The 17014-nt window shown below is 42.1% G+C and overlaps 1 protein-coding gene across 1 annotated transcript in view; it reads left to right on the top strand.

Annotated features, from left to right (window-relative positions):
- Positions 1 to 17014, top strand: part of Dnah11 (dynein axonemal heavy chain 11) — a 298245-nt gene that overhangs the window by 208628 nt on the left and 72603 nt on the right. The window contains exons 59-63 of the mRNA XM_027416426.2: positions 269 to 412; positions 1570 to 1752; positions 4089 to 4190; positions 8131 to 8265; positions 14857 to 15027. Coding sequence (XP_027272227.1) covers positions 269 to 412; positions 1570 to 1752; positions 4089 to 4190; positions 8131 to 8265; positions 14857 to 15027 — 735 coding nt within the window. The remainder of the gene's footprint in view (positions 1 to 268; positions 413 to 1569; positions 1753 to 4088; positions 4191 to 8130; positions 8266 to 14856; positions 15028 to 17014) is intronic.

Here is a 17014-nt window from a genome sequence, read left to right as displayed (position 1 = left end):
GGGGGTGTTCTGCAGGACTGTTTTGTCTATTGTTTTTTTTTTGTTTTCTCTTGGAAGCAACAAAATTGCAGGAATGTTTCCAGAGTATCAGAGCATTGCCCAGTCAGAACTGAGGCCCCTGTAATCCCAAACTGGAGATCCCAACCTGCAAGAAACTGTTAGGAAGAGGGGGACTGAGCATCAGCCTGGAAACTGAATGCCAACCACTGCCTACCACCACCACACCAGAGCCCTCATCTTGAGTGTCTGTATGACTGCTTTGTTTCAGGTGAACCTCACCGAGCTGAAAACCTTCCCCAATCCCCCAAATGCTGTTACCAATGTAACTGCTGCTGTGATGGTTCTTCTGGCTCCTCGAGGCAGAGTGCCAAAAGACAGAAGTTGGAAAGCAGCTAAAATCTTCATGGGAAAGGTGAAAACTTTCTACACCCTGACAAGCCAACCGCTGATGCAGCAATCCAAATCACACCAAATCAAGCCTGTTTTTTGTTTTGTTTTTTGTTTTTGTTTGTTTTTTGAGACAGATTTCTCTGTGTAGCTTTGGAGTCTATCCTGGAACTCGCTCTGCAGACCAGACTGTTCTTGAACTCATGAAATCTGCCTGCCTCTGCCTCCCCAGTGCTAGAATTAAAGGCGTGAATTCAGCTCCATCCCTCACCCCGAGAGAGAAGGGAAAGATTCTGGAAAACCACACAACTATTTTTGGGGAGGGGGCAGTTTAAATACCCTGTGGGAGTGGTCTTGAGCATCTCTGGGGGAGGGATGATCATTTGGAGGGCTTTCTGAAATGCAGGAGGGTTTGGAGGGAAATGGGGGAGGGGAGCTAGGGTGGAACTTCCACCAGAACATTCCAGATTCTTTGGGTATGTGGATTCCAGGGTATGGGGTGAAGCTTCCACCAGAACAAATTGGCAGGAAAAAAACCTCAACGATTTCCATATCATTCTTATTACTACAGATGTACTTGACAGCAAAAAAAAAAAAAAAAAATGTTTAAGTCGATTTTTAAGTCAAAAGACACCATCTCCATAGCTGGCCAGTGTCAGCAGCCACTGTTCCTTAGACTATAACCTAGCTTCCTAGCTTCTCCTGGCCAAGTTGGAGGCTAGCATGGGGTCGTGGCATACCTAAGTCAAAGCCAGCAGCAGGTGGAAGGTTGCTAATTATTTGCAAAATTATGAAAGCAGCTAAGTGTAGGAGGGAGAAAATTACATGGATTTTCTTAGGCTGTTAAAAAAAATGTTACTAATGTACAAGAAGGTGAAGCAGAGGGGCATTGGAATATGTGTTTTTTGCTTTTTCTTTCCTGCCTTTCTTTTCTTCAAACCGTGAGCCCCTCCTGTGCTGGCACAGAATATTTTTACCCTGGGATAGAAGAGGTTTTAAAAGTGTCCATTGCTAATTCTAACTTCGTACTGTAAAGACTGAAAAAGCCAAGCAGTGGGGTAAATGCAGCTTGCCAATTGTGCTTTTGTAATGAGAGTCCTCAAAGCTGATTTTAACTTTTGATCTTGGAATTTTCTCTGCAGCCAGAGCAGGCTCATTGCAGTAAATCCTTTTGCTTTACAGGTTGACGACTTCCTACAAGCGCTAATTAACTACGATAAAGAGCACATTCCAGAAAACTGTCTGAAAGTAGTGAATGAACAGTACTTGAAAGACCCAGAGTTTAATCCAAACCTGATTCGGACCAAATCTTTTGCAGCTGCTGGTCTCTGTGCCTGGGTCATCAACATCATCAAGTTTTATGAGGTAATGGTCTTTAGCCAGTGGTTTCGGGTGCTGACCACCAAGGGCTATGAAGATTCATTTCTAAAATTGTCTTCTCTCTTTTGACAATTGCATCTATATGTTCAATGTATTGTGATCCAATTCAACCCCCAATACCATCTCTTATCTCCTCCTCACACCTCTTGCTCTCCTTACATTCCCAGCTACTCTCCCTTCTTCATGTCTTCAGTAAAATAAATAAATAAATAAATAAATAAATAAATAAATAAAGGACTCCCTGAGCGAATTTGGGGGTTGTTTGTATGAACACAAGTTTGGGGGGACTGTTTACTAAGGGGTGGGCAACTTAACCAGTTGCTACATTACTTAAGAAAGTGACACTCCTTACCTGGCAATAGCTGGACTGGGAGGTGTGGAGCCTCATGAGCCATTCCTCCATCCATGAGAGAATCTTGAGTGGCCCAATCTTGTGCCTGTCTTGTGCAGAATTCACAACTGCTCTTGAATTCCTGAGTGCAATGGCCAGGTCCTATCAGAAGACAGGGCTTCTTAGCGTCCCTCTCATCCCTTAGCTTTTGCATTCTTTCTACAGTATTTCCTAGGACTTGGGGCGGGGTAGGGTGGATGCTTCGTTTGTACACGGTCACTTCTCAGCACTTTGACCACTTATGAATCTCTGCCGTCACCATTTCACTATAAGCAGAAGTTTCTCAGGTCTAGGCCGAACAGTACTAGCACATGGGCATAAGAACAAGACTGTTTGGAAGACAAGTTTAGCTGTCTGTCCATAGCAAAACAATGGTACTAGCTTCTTTTGTTGTAGTTCTGGAACCTCTCTAGCTATAGGATTTTACCCAAATTTACAGTCCCAGCACATATTCCCTCCTGTAGAGTGGGCCTTAAGTCCAGTCGGAGAGTAACGGCTCCCCTCCTGAGTCTACTAACTGCAACAGTGGGTATCTCTTGCAAGGCAGGTCAATATTGTAGAATGCAGAGTCCATAGCAGGATGAGACCATCAGGACAATTTTTACATCAGAAAAAAAAAAGTAAAGTTATTTACTGCTTAGTTTTTGGAAGAAGGGCATGCAATCCTAAGAATGAGAGGTAGTATATCAAAGTTAAAATAATTCTAAACAGGAAGATAATATGTTGGAGAGCATTCACTTTCATAGGGGAGAGTAGCTAGCTAGTTTCAACACTTTAAATAACTTTTTTTTAAAATGACAACTGGTTTACATATATAAAATATGTTAAAACTGAAAAATCATTTCATGTTGACCTGAAAAATCTGCAAGTCTGAATTCATATTGAATTAAATGAAGCCCCACTGTTGGAGTAAACACTTTATTAACATCTTTATTATAGGTAGAGTGAGATGAAAAAATAACTGTTTTGGTGTTTAAATGACATTAATTTTGCCTTTTGTACTTTGGGAAAAAATGTAAAAATAGATGATCATTTCATTTAGTCATTTATTTACCCAATATTTATTACCTGCCAACCGTGTCTCCAACCCTTCCCACCAGGAGAGATACAGAAGGGGAACTATGTGTGACCTGGACTCTGAAAAACTGATTCATTTTGTTGTGGAGCATTGTATGTCATAATCAGATTTCAAATTACGGAGTGAAAGCCAATCATACTGTCATTCCCTAAATTACCATCATGTGATCTGGCTACATCTCTCACGGTGTGGGGGCCTGCGGAAGTGGGCCTCGATTGCTCTTTCTCCCTTCATGGAAACTTTCACAGAGGGTTTAGACAGATCATGGTAGATGGATGGCTTCTCTCTACAGTCCAGTGCCTGAGTGCTGGGTTCAGTTTCTTCCCAGGGTGGGAAGATGAATGTAGAACTGCACTGTGCTGTTTCTCTATAGACTAGGAAATAGCATTTGATCCACCCTGAATCTCTGAGCACCCATTCTAACAATATGTGATATAATCAGAAGCTCCTAACAGAAAGTGAAGGGTGTGGGATAGCTCTCTTTGTCTTTTCATTCAGAGAGTATCTCACCCTCGGCTCTCTGCCTCTCAGGTTAGACCTCAACTCTGTCTGCCTGGTTAGACAGCTCCAGTGGGTGCTAATCATTTTAGGACTGACTGATTTTAGTGTATAGATGGTATTTGGCTTGTATGACATTTTATGCTAGTATTTATCGCTCTAAAGTCCAGAATAAACAAGTAATAGGACAGCGGAGATCATGTGGAAGGTGTGTCTGCCGAGGTAGCAAATGGCAAAGAAACAAAGAGCGCGTAGGTCTCTGCTCTGGGGATTTGCTGTGGAGTGTGGGATTTCAGGGTTGCTGTTCCCTTCCATCTGCATTGCCTTCTGAGTGAGCCCTGTGTGGATTTTCAGGTTTACTGCGATGTGGAGCCCAAACGCCAGGCATTGGCCCAAACAAACTCAGATCTGGCTGCAGCTACAGAAAAGCTAGAGGCTATCAGAAGGAAGCTTGTGGTAAGTGTCACCTAGAAAAATGGCATTGTCATGAGGAGGTTCCTGCACCGGTCTTAGGGTCCCACCTATACACGTTGCCACACCCTCACTTTAGTAAACAGAAAAGAACTTGGTCTTCAATGAGTGTGTTCACTGACATACTAACATTGTGGACATTTCTATTCTCTGTCTGCTGGACTTGCACTGGCATCATTGTTTGTTCCTTACTTCAGTAGGTTTCCCAGTCTAGTAGAAGGAACAAAGTAACTGACATCAAGCCCCCAGAGCCTGATTTACTGGGTTGGGCCCATTATTTATAATTCCACCTATACATGTTGGTTAACTCTGTTGACATAGGTTGTCTCATCTGTGACTGGGTACAAACTGAGAGGCCCTTATTCAAAATCCAAATACTTCAAGGTCCAATACTTTTTTTGGTGCTACCATGATGCCTGAAGTGGGGCATTTTGGATATCCAATGTTTTAAATTAGGAATGCTCAACCTGTAAAGTCTTTGTAAGTATTCAAATACCTCAGATGTCCCCAAATCTTATAGGGACTCTCACCCTGTATAATGACAGCATCCTGTTAAGCAGATCGAAATGCTTAAATGCTTAGTTTATATTAATTTATATTAATAGTTTAACATGGGGTCAAGTTTACCCACTCAGTGTTTGAGGAATATCTATAGCTATGAACATCATCATTATTACTAGTTTTATAAACATACTAGTCTTGTGGTGTGGCATTCTAAGCATATACAAATGCAACTATAGTACCAAATATTATGAGCCAGGGATACCAGGGAGCTGATTAGTGAAGGTGTTCTTGACGTGCCCTTTGAAAGCTGCTTAGGAGTCACAGTGAAAGGCGTTCCTGCAGAGATGATGGAATAGGGACAGAGACAGGGGGACTCTTGAAGAATCACAATAGGCAAGGGCACCAAGAGGGGTGTTGCAGGGAATGCTGACATCAGGAAAGGTTGAAGGCAGAGAAGGACAAAAGGCATTTGCAAAGATGAGCTAAGGCCTTCTTAGCCTTAGCCATACAGAAGTTCAGTTTTATCTAACTGTTGAAGAGCTAGATCTGCCTGGGAAAAATTTTAATAGGTTAATGACACCATCGACAACTGAGAGGAGCTGGAAGGAAAGATGTCTAAAGGAGGAAAGACAAGTTCAAAGGCAACCAGAGAGGGCTTTGTGGGTGCCTCAGCTAGGGCAGGGATGGTTGGGGCAGAGGGTCAAGAATGATGGCTAGCTGACAGATGCGGAGAGCAGGAGGAGGAAGAAATGTGGACTTAGAGAGGGCAAGGTGGGTAGCAGAGTAGCACAAAAAAGCTCTACCATACTGACAGCTCACAGGAGCCCCCCAGCCTACAGGTTCTTCTCTGTCACTCATGATGAAAACAACAGCCTCTCAACAAGGATGTAAGTGAGTGTTGGTGTGACCTGGTACCCAGTCTGCCTTCTGCGAGGAGAGCCAGCCTCTTTTATCTATAAGGAATTCTCCCTCCTCCTGAGATGCTAGTTTAGTCAGAATGCTTTCCTATCCAAGGAATGCGGCCTATCTATCTATCTATCTATCTATCTATCTATCTATCTATCTATCTATCTATCTATCCACCTACCTATCTATCATCTGTCTGTCTATCATCTACCTACCTATACATGATCTATCTACCTAACATCTATTTATCTATCATCTATCTACTACCTACCTACCCTATTTATCATCTATCTATCCATCGTCTGCCTATCATCTACCTATCATCTATCTACCTACCTGTCTATCTATCTATCATCTATCATATATCTGTCTTTGGGGGTGCCCATGCACAGACACAGACAGACAGACAGACAGACAGACAGACAGACAGACAGACAGACACAAACACAAACACACACACACACACACACACACACACACACACACACACACACACACACTTTAGGGCATTCATGTGTAGTGTCAGTCCTCACCTTCTACCTTGCTTGCTCTTGCTTGCTGCTGCACATATGACCCATCAGCCTCCAGAGAAGCTCTCATCACTGCCTCTCATCTTGAAGAGGGAGTGATGAGATTAAAAATGCATAGTGCTACACTGGGTTTTACATGGATCTGGGGATCTGAACTCAGGCCTTCACACTTACACACCAAGAACTTTAGCTACTGAGTCTCCTCCCCAGCCATCGATCATGCATCTTAAACAAGGCTGGAGGATGACCGTAAAGGAAACTTCAGTCCAGGCTCTTTAGGGCAGTGTCTCTCAGTGTGGTCCCAGGCCATTAGTAACATGTGTAACCTGGGAACTGGATTAGAAGTACAGATTCTCTGACCCACGTTCACATGGAGTCAGAATCCCAGTGATCATTATGTTCAATCCCAGCAGTCAGTAAACTTAACAGGAAGTGGCATGAATCTACAAATCCTCAAATCCATATGACCGATGCTACAGCTTACATAGGCTTCAGCCTTTTATAAAGCTAAACTTTTGTTGTTTGTTTTTGAGATGGGGGGGTGGAGGTCTCACTATGTAGCTGCTTATATTTGTCAATGATGCAGCTATTTCATGACTTACATTGCTACTGCAACACAAAACAGACATGAATGAATGAGGTGAAACGTATAAGAATTGGAGACAGCCATGGTCTACTGGAAAATACCATGGGAACATGCATAATAGATCTATTCCAGCTTTTTATGGTAAAAAAAATAATAAGCTTCCAGCACTTGGAAAGCAGAAGCAGACAGATCTTTTGGAGTTCAAGGCCAGCTTAGTCTTCAGAGTGAGTTCCAGGATAGCCACAGCTACATAGTGAGACCTTATCCCAAAGAATAAATAAATAAGGGTCTGGAAAGATAGATCACTCAGCAAGTAAGAGCTATTCTTGAAGAACTTGTTCTTCCAGAAGACCTGAGTTCAATTCCTAGGCAGCTCACAACCATTATTAGTCCAGCTCCAGGGGATACTATGTCGCTTTTTGGCTTATCAAGAGATCTTAGAACCTTGCATGTAGTTACAAAAGCAGTGTTGTAAATTGTAGGTCCCTTAGAACTTACAAGCAGTAAGACAACCATATTGAGGTACATCACAACCATCTGACATCTTAGTTGACATTTTTTGGCTTCAGGCATTTAAAAGGAGTTTACATAAAGCCGAAAAGTCGGGTCTCAAGAAATGGGAAAGCTCCTAGAATGTCTCATCCTGCTTCTCCATACATGAGCCTTTGATGCTGTCACTCTCTAGTTTGCTTTTCTGCATCCACGGTTGAAGAGGGTCTCCCTCTAAATGAAGCCCTTCTCCAAATTGACACATCCAAGTTCTTTGATAAGACAGCTGATTATGTCTGAGTCTCAACACCCAATTCTCAAAGAGAAAATCCAAGTTGAGTCAGATTGATGAGATGTGAAGGGGTGTCTCCGTTTTGGGTGAAATGAATAAAGAATCAGTAAGTGGAAAACACATAAATGAATCTCCACAATTGGTGCATCTGTCAATGAACCAGGCATGGGGCACTTACCTATAGTCCGGGAACTTGAGAGGCAGAGGGAGGGCTGTTGAGAGATCAAGCCCATCTGGGCTACAAAGTGAGATAGTCTCTGCTCTTAACTAATAAAGAGTATAGCTACTACTGGAGGATTGGGGCTTATGCATCAAGACAAAAGGGTTGGCACTCACGGTGTGTTTGAGTCTTAGGGAGTGTCACTCAATTCAGTACCTCCATGAACTCCACCCAGGAGAAAGGAGATGAAGGGAAAGCCATATAGCAAGCTATGGACAGTGTAGGGTAGCTCTGACACACTGATCACCATCATAGCCTCCTTTCTTGCCTAAAATATATGTGATAAAGGGTCAATGGAGAGAAGGGGGCTCATTTCATGTCCACAGCTATCTTCTGGTGGCTGGGATGTTTATCTTAACTAAAAGCATCTCTGAAGTTAATTTTGACTCCCCCTTTAGGATCTGGATCAGAATCTGAGCAAGCTTACAGCTTCATTTCAAAAGGCAACAGCTGAAAAGGTCCGGTGTCAGGAAGAGGTGAATCAAACCAATAAGACCATCGACCTGGCCAACAGACTTGTGAGCGAGCTTGAGGCAAGTAATCTTTTCTCAAAAATTCTCACTGAAATATTCAGACTGGCAGCTTTGGATTTTGTGGTCATCTGTTGTCAATGACTAACTAAACATAGAATCAATAGTATTGGAGAATGGTTAGTCATTACTCAGACTAAAAGATCCAAGTGACCAGAAGATGTCAATGACCACAAACCCAGGCATAGAGGTGTATGCATATAATCTCAGCATTTGGGACGTACAGATAGAGGACACCAGGAGTTCAATGCTACCTTCAGCTGCAAAGCAAGTACAAAGTCAGGGTGGCTAACACAAGAAGACTCTGCCTCAGAACAAAGCAAACAGTGACCAATCTGTTGATTTCTTAAAGCCTTTACTTATTTTTTTATTTTATATGCATTGGTGTTTTGTCTGCATTCATGGCTGTGTGTGAGTGTCAGATCCTCTGAAACTATAGTTACAGACAGTTGTGAACTGCCATGTGGTTGCTGGGAATTGAACCCAGGTCCTCTAGAAAGAGCAGCCAGTGCTCTTTACCACTGAGTCATCTCTCCAACCCCGATTCTTGTTTTTAATATGTAGCTAGCAAACTCAGTGTGACATCTGCATAGTTTCCAGTCATAAGAGACAGATACTGATATTCATTCACACTTTCACTATTTACTAAGTCCATATACTTCTCTGCCACTAAAAAGAAGGAAAGAAGGGTCTGTGTCAGAATTAGAACTGAGCAGCAATTAGCTTCATATCTTCTTTCATGACTCATGTCCATCACGTGTAAAATGCAGCGTGAAGCTCCACAGCTTCAGAATGGCTACTCTAGCTCTAGAGTTCACTGGGATGTGTGGAGTTTGTTTCTGGCTAACACCAGTACAAGCTTTTTATTTGCAAGTTTTTTTTATAATGAAGTTATGAAGTTTTAATTTTAAAAAAATACCAATATTGTCAGGATTTAGCTGTTTTGTAGCCACTTTGAGATCATAGAGTATGCAGGCTAGTAGGTTATCTGCCTCTGAGATCATAGAGTATGCAGGCTCGTAGGTTATCTGCCTCTGGAGTTTCTTTCCAGCCTGGTCTCACAGCCTCTTTGCCCCAGATAAACACACAAAGACATATATTAAGTATAAAATGTTTGGCTAATCGCTCAGGCTTCTTATTGGCTAGCACTGTCTTAATTATTAACACATTTCTATTAGTCTATGTATTCACAGCCCCTCTCTGCCTTCCTCTCCCCAGCCTTCTTCTGGTCTGGTCATCCCCTCTATGCTTCCTGCCTGGCTATTGGCCAATCAGTGTTTTATTTATCAACCAATAAGAGAACATATATACAGAAGGACATCCCCCATCAGTTACCTACTGATTTGCTTTCTTCCTTTTCTCTTCCCTTCTCTTGGGATGTTTTCCCTAAGATAGAATACAGAACTCAGGACAGCCTCTAGGCAGCTTGCCATTGACTTCCACTAGCAGACCATACTTTCATATCAAACTTAACTGGTTATGTTTGTGGTGTTCACTCCTTTGACAGGTGGCTAGCACACTAGCATGAATTGCTTTCTATTAGATAAAAGTCTAGGAGTAATTCTCATTAGCCTTCCTTGTATGAGTGTGCACAGCTGAAGAACGTGACCTCGGATGTGAGTGGATTCCTGATACCAGTTTTTACTTGTTCCATCATTAAATGATTTCAGGAAAGTCTTTGAAGTTCTTCAAATTTATTTTCTTGCCTCTTAATGGGAACTTGCATGACATATAAAGTGTGCTTACAATGTTCCAGATTAAAAAGGATGCAAATTTCCATCAGTAGATGCACAAAAATGTAATAACATCCGTGCAATGCTATAACATAGATAAACTTTGAAAAAACCTTGCTAACAAGCAACAAAGACCCAGGCATATGCAATTCCCAAAGGAGGAAGACTTGTGAAGACAGAAAGTGGTTGTTAAGGGCAGGACATATTGCTGAGGCTTAGAGAATTATTTCTCATGGACATGGTTGGTGGAGCATGGAGGAGATGGGCAAGAAAAATGTAAGATTACACAGTGGGGAAGATTATACAAGTGTACAAATACACTTAAAACTCAATTATATACTTTAAATAAAGTAAACCTCAAGGTGTAAAAATTATATCTCAATGATGCTGTTTATGCATCAGGTACATTAGGTGCTTAGATAGTCGGATATCGATATTAGTATATGAATGCTTAAAATTATGCAAACTGAGAACACATAACTAAGAAGCATATGGTCATGTTACTAGAAATACATTTAGCTGGGATGTATGTATCAGTAGAATTGGGATGCACTTAGGAGGCGTTGACGGAAAACTTGGTTTAGACAGTCTTAAACATATTTTTTAAAAAATTACTGAGGGTAGACAATGCTAAGTGTTCACTAGGGCAATTCATGATGTGCCCCTTCTGTCTTGCCATACTTCTCCATACCTGGCACATGGGCAATAACCCTCATGCTTTTTGCCTCCTGCCCCAAGATGGCCGCTACAGTCTCTGGCCTATTGCCCTGAACTCTTCCCTTTTTGCCCAAGATAGGCACTACAATTTCAGATGACAAGAGAAATGGGAATCTGGGATTTTCCCTTTTGATAAAACACCTGGCTTTCCTGGAAGGTGGTCTAGCAGACTCCCACTTAAATGTCTTTAAGGAACTAGATAGACCACTCCTATCTGCAAAATGGGCTGGAAAGCTGGGAAATTGGATTATTATTGGCTCACCCAACCAGTCTACGTGGTGAGGAGTTGGACTTGGTCATCATATTCAAAACCAGGTTGTCTTAGCATGAAAAGGGAGAGACATGGGAGGGAGGGGGAGTAAATAGTGACCTGATATCTTATGATAGTTAGGTTGGCTGCCCTGTGCCCCCCTCACACACATCTGTGGCCAAGGCTAACCTGACACCTACAGTGTAACTGAGACTGCCTTCTTCCTGCCTCAGCTCCCTAAGAACTGATATTACAAGATGAGCCACCAGTACCATGTTTATACTGTTTTCTAAAATCCAATCTCAACTTGTTGCAACTCCAGCCCAGGGGGCCTCTGAAGCTCATGTTACAGTGTATGAGCACAGGGTTCATCTGTCTCCACTCTCTGTCCCAGCCAGCATCTCCTCTTGTGCTTCTGACCAAAAGCTTTAAGATCGTGGATTGGCCTTGGCTCTTTGTAACATGTCACAAACAGCCGATTCATTGCACCGTCTGTGGTCTTGCCTTGAAAGTTCATTCTCAAACTCAGTGCGTCTCACCTTCCTTGCTGGTCCACATCACCACATCTCCCTGGAGTATGTTTCATGCACTGAGGTCTGTTTCTCCCCTTAGCAGTTGGGAGGCAGTTCAAAGGCTCAGTCAGCACATGTTACCACTTTGCTGGAGCTCTCTAATAGCTAACCACCTTGCCCAAAGCGCCACCCAAAAGCTTCAAGTGACTTGGCCCCCTGGATACCTCCATATCCCTTGCTGCCATTTCCATGGCCTTCTTGGTCCTCCTTGCAGAGTCCTCCTGGTAGCTTTTGGCCTTTCCCTGGCTCCGTGTAACAGGTGGTTGACACCCTCAATTCTTTGCCAAAAGCTCTTTTTCATCATGTAGTGCTCAAACCTTGGTATAACAATATACTCAGCTTGCCCTACTCAAGCTCACACACATACACTCACACAGCTCTATGATACTTTCTGCTTTCTCTGTTATTACACTTTATCACAGCATCCTATGGTACGGATGCAATGATACAGATGTCCATGCATGCCTAGGTACATTTTTTTTTTAATTTTTGCAACTTCATATGTGGATGCAGTATATTTAGGTCACATGTACTCCCAACTCCTCCCAGGCCCTTCCCCACATACTCCCAACTTCTTGTCTGCTTCCTTTTCTTTTATTACCCACAATTCCTATTGGCAGTACTCATATGTGCACAGGTGTAGGGCCATTCAGTGGATCCTATGGGCCATACTAGTGAAGAAGGCTGACCCTTCTCCCTCAGTGGCTCTCACTTGCCAAAAGCTCCTCAGAGAGGGGCAGGACCTAGTGAGTCCCTCCTCCATCCATGCTGGAGCTGTGACTGGCTGGATCTTGTGCAGGTCTTGTACTGGGCAACCAGTTTCTGAGTTCATGAGTACAAGGATCCTGTCATGCCCATAACACGTGTTGGTCCTGGATCCTCCCTAAGTTCTGGCTCTTAACGACCTTTCTGCCCCATCTTCCACATGCTCCAGAGTCTTGTGGGGGAGGGGGCACATATTTTTTGTGTGTTTCTTTTACCCCAAATATAACATAAACTTCTCAACGGCAGGAGCCTCATTATTTTGAACCGTTTGGTCCAGGCACAGAGGTCATTAATAGATATTTGTTGAATGGATAAGTTATCAGAGTCTCTTTTGCATATATATATATATTATGATATATATTATGATATATATATTATGATATATATATATATATATTATTCTTTGAAGACTTAATTCTTTTCAGGTTGGTTGGGAAATTTTGCTATTACTAGTCCTTTTGACTACTTCTGCTTAATGGGGTAAGAAGTTGAAGTGTCTCCCATTTGTGAGGTACATGAGAAGAAAATGTCATGTAATTAGACTGCTTCTGAAGTACTTAAAGATTCTATCACAGTCGAAGAGGGCTTTTCCTGCTGGTATCTCTACTGCACAGGGATAGTCCCAAAGCCTGGACTCGTGTCTGCTGACTCAGAAAATAAAAGTGGGGGAAGCTTGTGTGTTGTTAAGTAGGAAAAATATATTTTTGAAGGATTAATTGAACATGTCAGACCTTTTTCCTTTGAGGATAATTCCTTTCTGACTAGAACAGGAGACAGTTAACTTCTGAAAAGCATCGAGACTGATGACTTTGTCTATATAGCATTGACCTGGAAGCTCAGCCATTCAGACTAATAAATCAGGCAATTTATATTTAATCATTAACTAACTCCTGAGCTGAACAGCTGTTCAAAATTAGAAATGGGTCACCCCAGCCAGGATGACATTACAGGCAATCTATAATGCATTAGAATAAAATTATAGTGATTTTTAACTGTCCAGAAATTTATTACAGGACATGTTCCAACTCTTAAACCCTTGTTAGCCAGTGTCAGTGATGATTTATGCTGCAGGGGTGGTGAAATGAAATTATTGACGATCTCAACAGCCAATAAGTCTGTGTTTAGTAAATCTTAAAGTCAGAAGGTGTTGTGGAGAATGAAGTGAGTGCACTTTATTATCATTTGCGAAGCAAAACCAACAAAGATGGAGGCAATGAAGGGGGGAGGCCTCCCGAGGGCGCCGGGTGTGTTGTCCGTGGCTGGGGAAGGAAAGGAAAGAATTCTGAGAAGAGGACTTGACAGCTGGACTTCCTGTCTTTGACAGTGCAGCTGGAACGGTAATGTAGACACCTTAGTTCAGAGAACCATCCACACGTGTCCTGGATGCTATAATGGTTTGCAGAAAGCTGACATTCTAATTTTTTGTGTCATGTGTCAGTCATGTTTCCTGTGGCCTTTTTTTTTTCCCCCAGAAAAGAGGAGATCCCTAAGATTCTCTTCCCTTAGTATAAAATCGTTGATTATAGTGGCTCCTGTTAATGTGCATATCCTTAAAATGTTGTATTAATTTTCCACATGCCTCAAAATGAAGTGAATTAGTGGACTGTCCTGCAGTTCAGGCAATCCATATGTATTTATTGCAGTTTTATACAAATCCAATATTAAGGGCTCTACATACTTAACCTGTAAATCAGATTTTAAATGACCAGCCCACTAGATAGAGGGACTTTCAACGCAGTTTCTGAGTGTATTGTCGTTGAGGCTGGCTGAATCTTCATTCCCATCATTTAACATGGCTCAGAGCCCCCTCCACTGATTTAATGATTATATTAGAAAAGTGCCCCAAATTTGGTTACTACTGAAATCATTCTTTAATTAACAGAATTTAATTTAGGCTTTATGTTTTAATTAACATGAATGATGTTTGGTAATTTTCTTTGTCTGATCAGCCCATAGCCAGTATATTAAGAAAAAAAAATTGATTGATTGAAGCAGTATGGTACTATTGCCAAAAAAGGGCTTGGGGTTGGGGGGAATGGAGACTAGCCAGACTGACATCAGGTTTTTAGCAGTTGGGCATGGTGTTACACAGCTAGCACTAGAGAAACTGAGGTAGAAAGAAGCATAGCAAATTGTAGGCCAGCCAGGGTTATATAGCGAGATCCTGTTTTAAAATAAAAATCCTAGCATCACTTACTTGTGGCAGCCAGTCTCAGCTGTGTTCTCCCAGAGGATGGGCAAGTGATTGACTGACCTGTGAAGAAGAGCGCCAATCACAATTGAAGAGTTAGTCCAACGGTAAAAACAACGCGTGAACACGCTCGTGTCGTGTGATGCTGAACTTGGCTGGAGAGAGTGGGAGAATTGCGTGGTGTTGATGATGGGTTTCAGACATGCAAAAGATTATAGCAGTCACTCCACCCAGTTCTACTCTGTGCTCCTAGAGCTGGCGCTGGAGGCCGTAGCCTTGAACTGTGCTGCTGTCAGGTAACTGCATTAAGCATTTGCAGAGTTGATGCTCACCCTGTAATTACACATGGGTAATTTTATCCTTCAGTCAGAGAAGATTCGATGGGGTCAGTCCATTAAGTCCTTCGAAACTCAAGAGAAGACACTGTGTGGAGATGTGTTGCTTACAGCAGCATTTGTGTCTTACATCGGGCCCTTCACAAGACAGTATCGCCGGGAACTGGTGGACTGCAAGTGGGTTCCGTTTCTTCAGCAGAAGGTGAGGCCCATCCTTCGCTGTCAATATGGGGGAAGTGTTGCACAAAAATGCCATCAGTGACCTGTGTGTATGCCAGCCATCTTACATATGTAACATCTTGCTTGTTTATCCCACTTTAATGATGATTTGTACCTGGGGGTGTGGGTATATTGACTCCGTGGTTAGAGGGTACATTTTGCAAGACAATAGAAAACAAAACCAGATTGTTAGATTATTGAGAGTAGCGTGAAGTGTTTTGTTTTCTTACTAATATTGATATTATTAACGATTTTTCAAGATTCATTTCAAATCAAAGCACAGCATTTTGTAAAAAATGACATTTTTTTTTTAAAAAGCTCACCATAAATTTGAATGCTCAAATCCATAAGTGGCATAAAATTAAGGAGTTGAAATATCTGAAATCCTGTGGCTTACGATTTTCCTTGTGTGGCTGAGAAAACAGAGAAGCCAGAATTTTAAATGACTCCCTCTAGGGAGCAGGAAGTCAGCCCACCTGATGTCCAGACCACAGTCTTCTTATAACACTGCCATTGAGATTGATGAAGTAGCCTCCCAGTTTCCTCACTCACCCTTTCCTGGAGTGTCAAGATACCCACACAAGGCAATTCGGCCTCAGCCTTCACAGTAGTTGTTTTCGAAACTTAAGAACAAATGAAATCAATGTTTTAGGGAAAGCTCCTGCCTGCCTTTGGGTTGTCAGTGTGCCTGGGGCACAAACCAGTTACCAAGTGAGTAAGATTTGTGACTATCATGACTCTGTAAACCAACCATATCGTTTGTTGATGACCTAGACATTATTAAGATAACCTTGGGGAAAAACTCTTCTCTGACCATTGAGAGACATTGGCTGTCTTCCATGTTCTCAGAAACACACATAGTCTGAACAATACATACTATTTTAATACAAAATCTAGATACATCAGCCATGGCTTATTTAGTAAATAAACTCAATGTGACTCAAGTTAGAATTCTAAGGAAAACTATATTTTTACTTGACTCAGTGATTGCAAAGCTTGTTAAAGGCAGCCAAAATAATTTTAAAATAGAACCGTAAGAGACATTGAAATATATTCTAAAACTACAGAATTCCAGTAAAGTCCTTCTGTAGGGGACACAGAACGCTGGGAAAGACTAATGCTCCAAAGCATGCAAGAAGTTATTGACATCCACAAACAGGGCAGTGCACAAATGTAGGTACCTCTGTCCCTGACCATCATCAAACTCATATTCTCTGCCTTCTGACTGAATCCCGAATGAGGGCTGGCCTCTACTCCTGGCCACTCCTGAGTTGCTCTAGACAAACATTCATCCAAGCAACTATCTGCCAGATTTTATATACACAGTGCTGAGGGCTTGCCAGTTTCCTCACATCTGGCAGCTCTCAGTAGAATTGACTGTGCCTCCTCAAAACCGTGCTTTTTTTTTACTAGGTCTCAAGACACCACCCTGCTCTGATCTTCCCTAGTTCCCTGGGCTTCATTGACGGGCTCCACCCCTCTGCTCTCCAAGCCGTTAGTATCCATATCCAACCACTTCTCTTTTCAGTCACCTCGTCTTTATCATTTAGCCAGGTTTAAAGCTTTAAGCACCATCTTTATGTTGCTGACTTCCAAAGGTATGCCTCCAGCCCCAGACTATGGCACCTGTACTTGTTTCAGATGTGGCAGTGTGATCTTCTGACTTGCCCTTAGAACCTCCTTCCTGTGTGTTTATTGGCAGCTCCCTGATGTCACCTCTATGTTTCCCTTCTTTTAACATTTATACCTAGTCTGTCAACTTGTGCAGATCTCATCTGCTGGACCCTGGTATCTGAGGACCTGAAAGAATGGGGCAGACTACAGTCTAATGCCATAGACAGCCTAACTTCCATTTAAGTGTACTTTTATACAGAAATGAAATAAAGGAAGCAATGATCCAAAGAAAGTTGTTTGAGTTAGTAAAAAATATGTAAATTAATGTCAGTAAGCACATACTAAATATTAACAGA

This window comes from Cricetulus griseus, chromosome 5, assembly GCF_003668045.3.
Source record: "Cricetulus griseus strain 17A/GY chromosome 5, alternate assembly CriGri-PICRH-1.0, whole genome shotgun sequence".
Taxonomy (NCBI): domain Eukaryota; kingdom Metazoa; phylum Chordata; class Mammalia; order Rodentia; family Cricetidae; genus Cricetulus; species Cricetulus griseus.
This window is presented reverse-complemented; position numbering and strand designations above follow the sequence as displayed.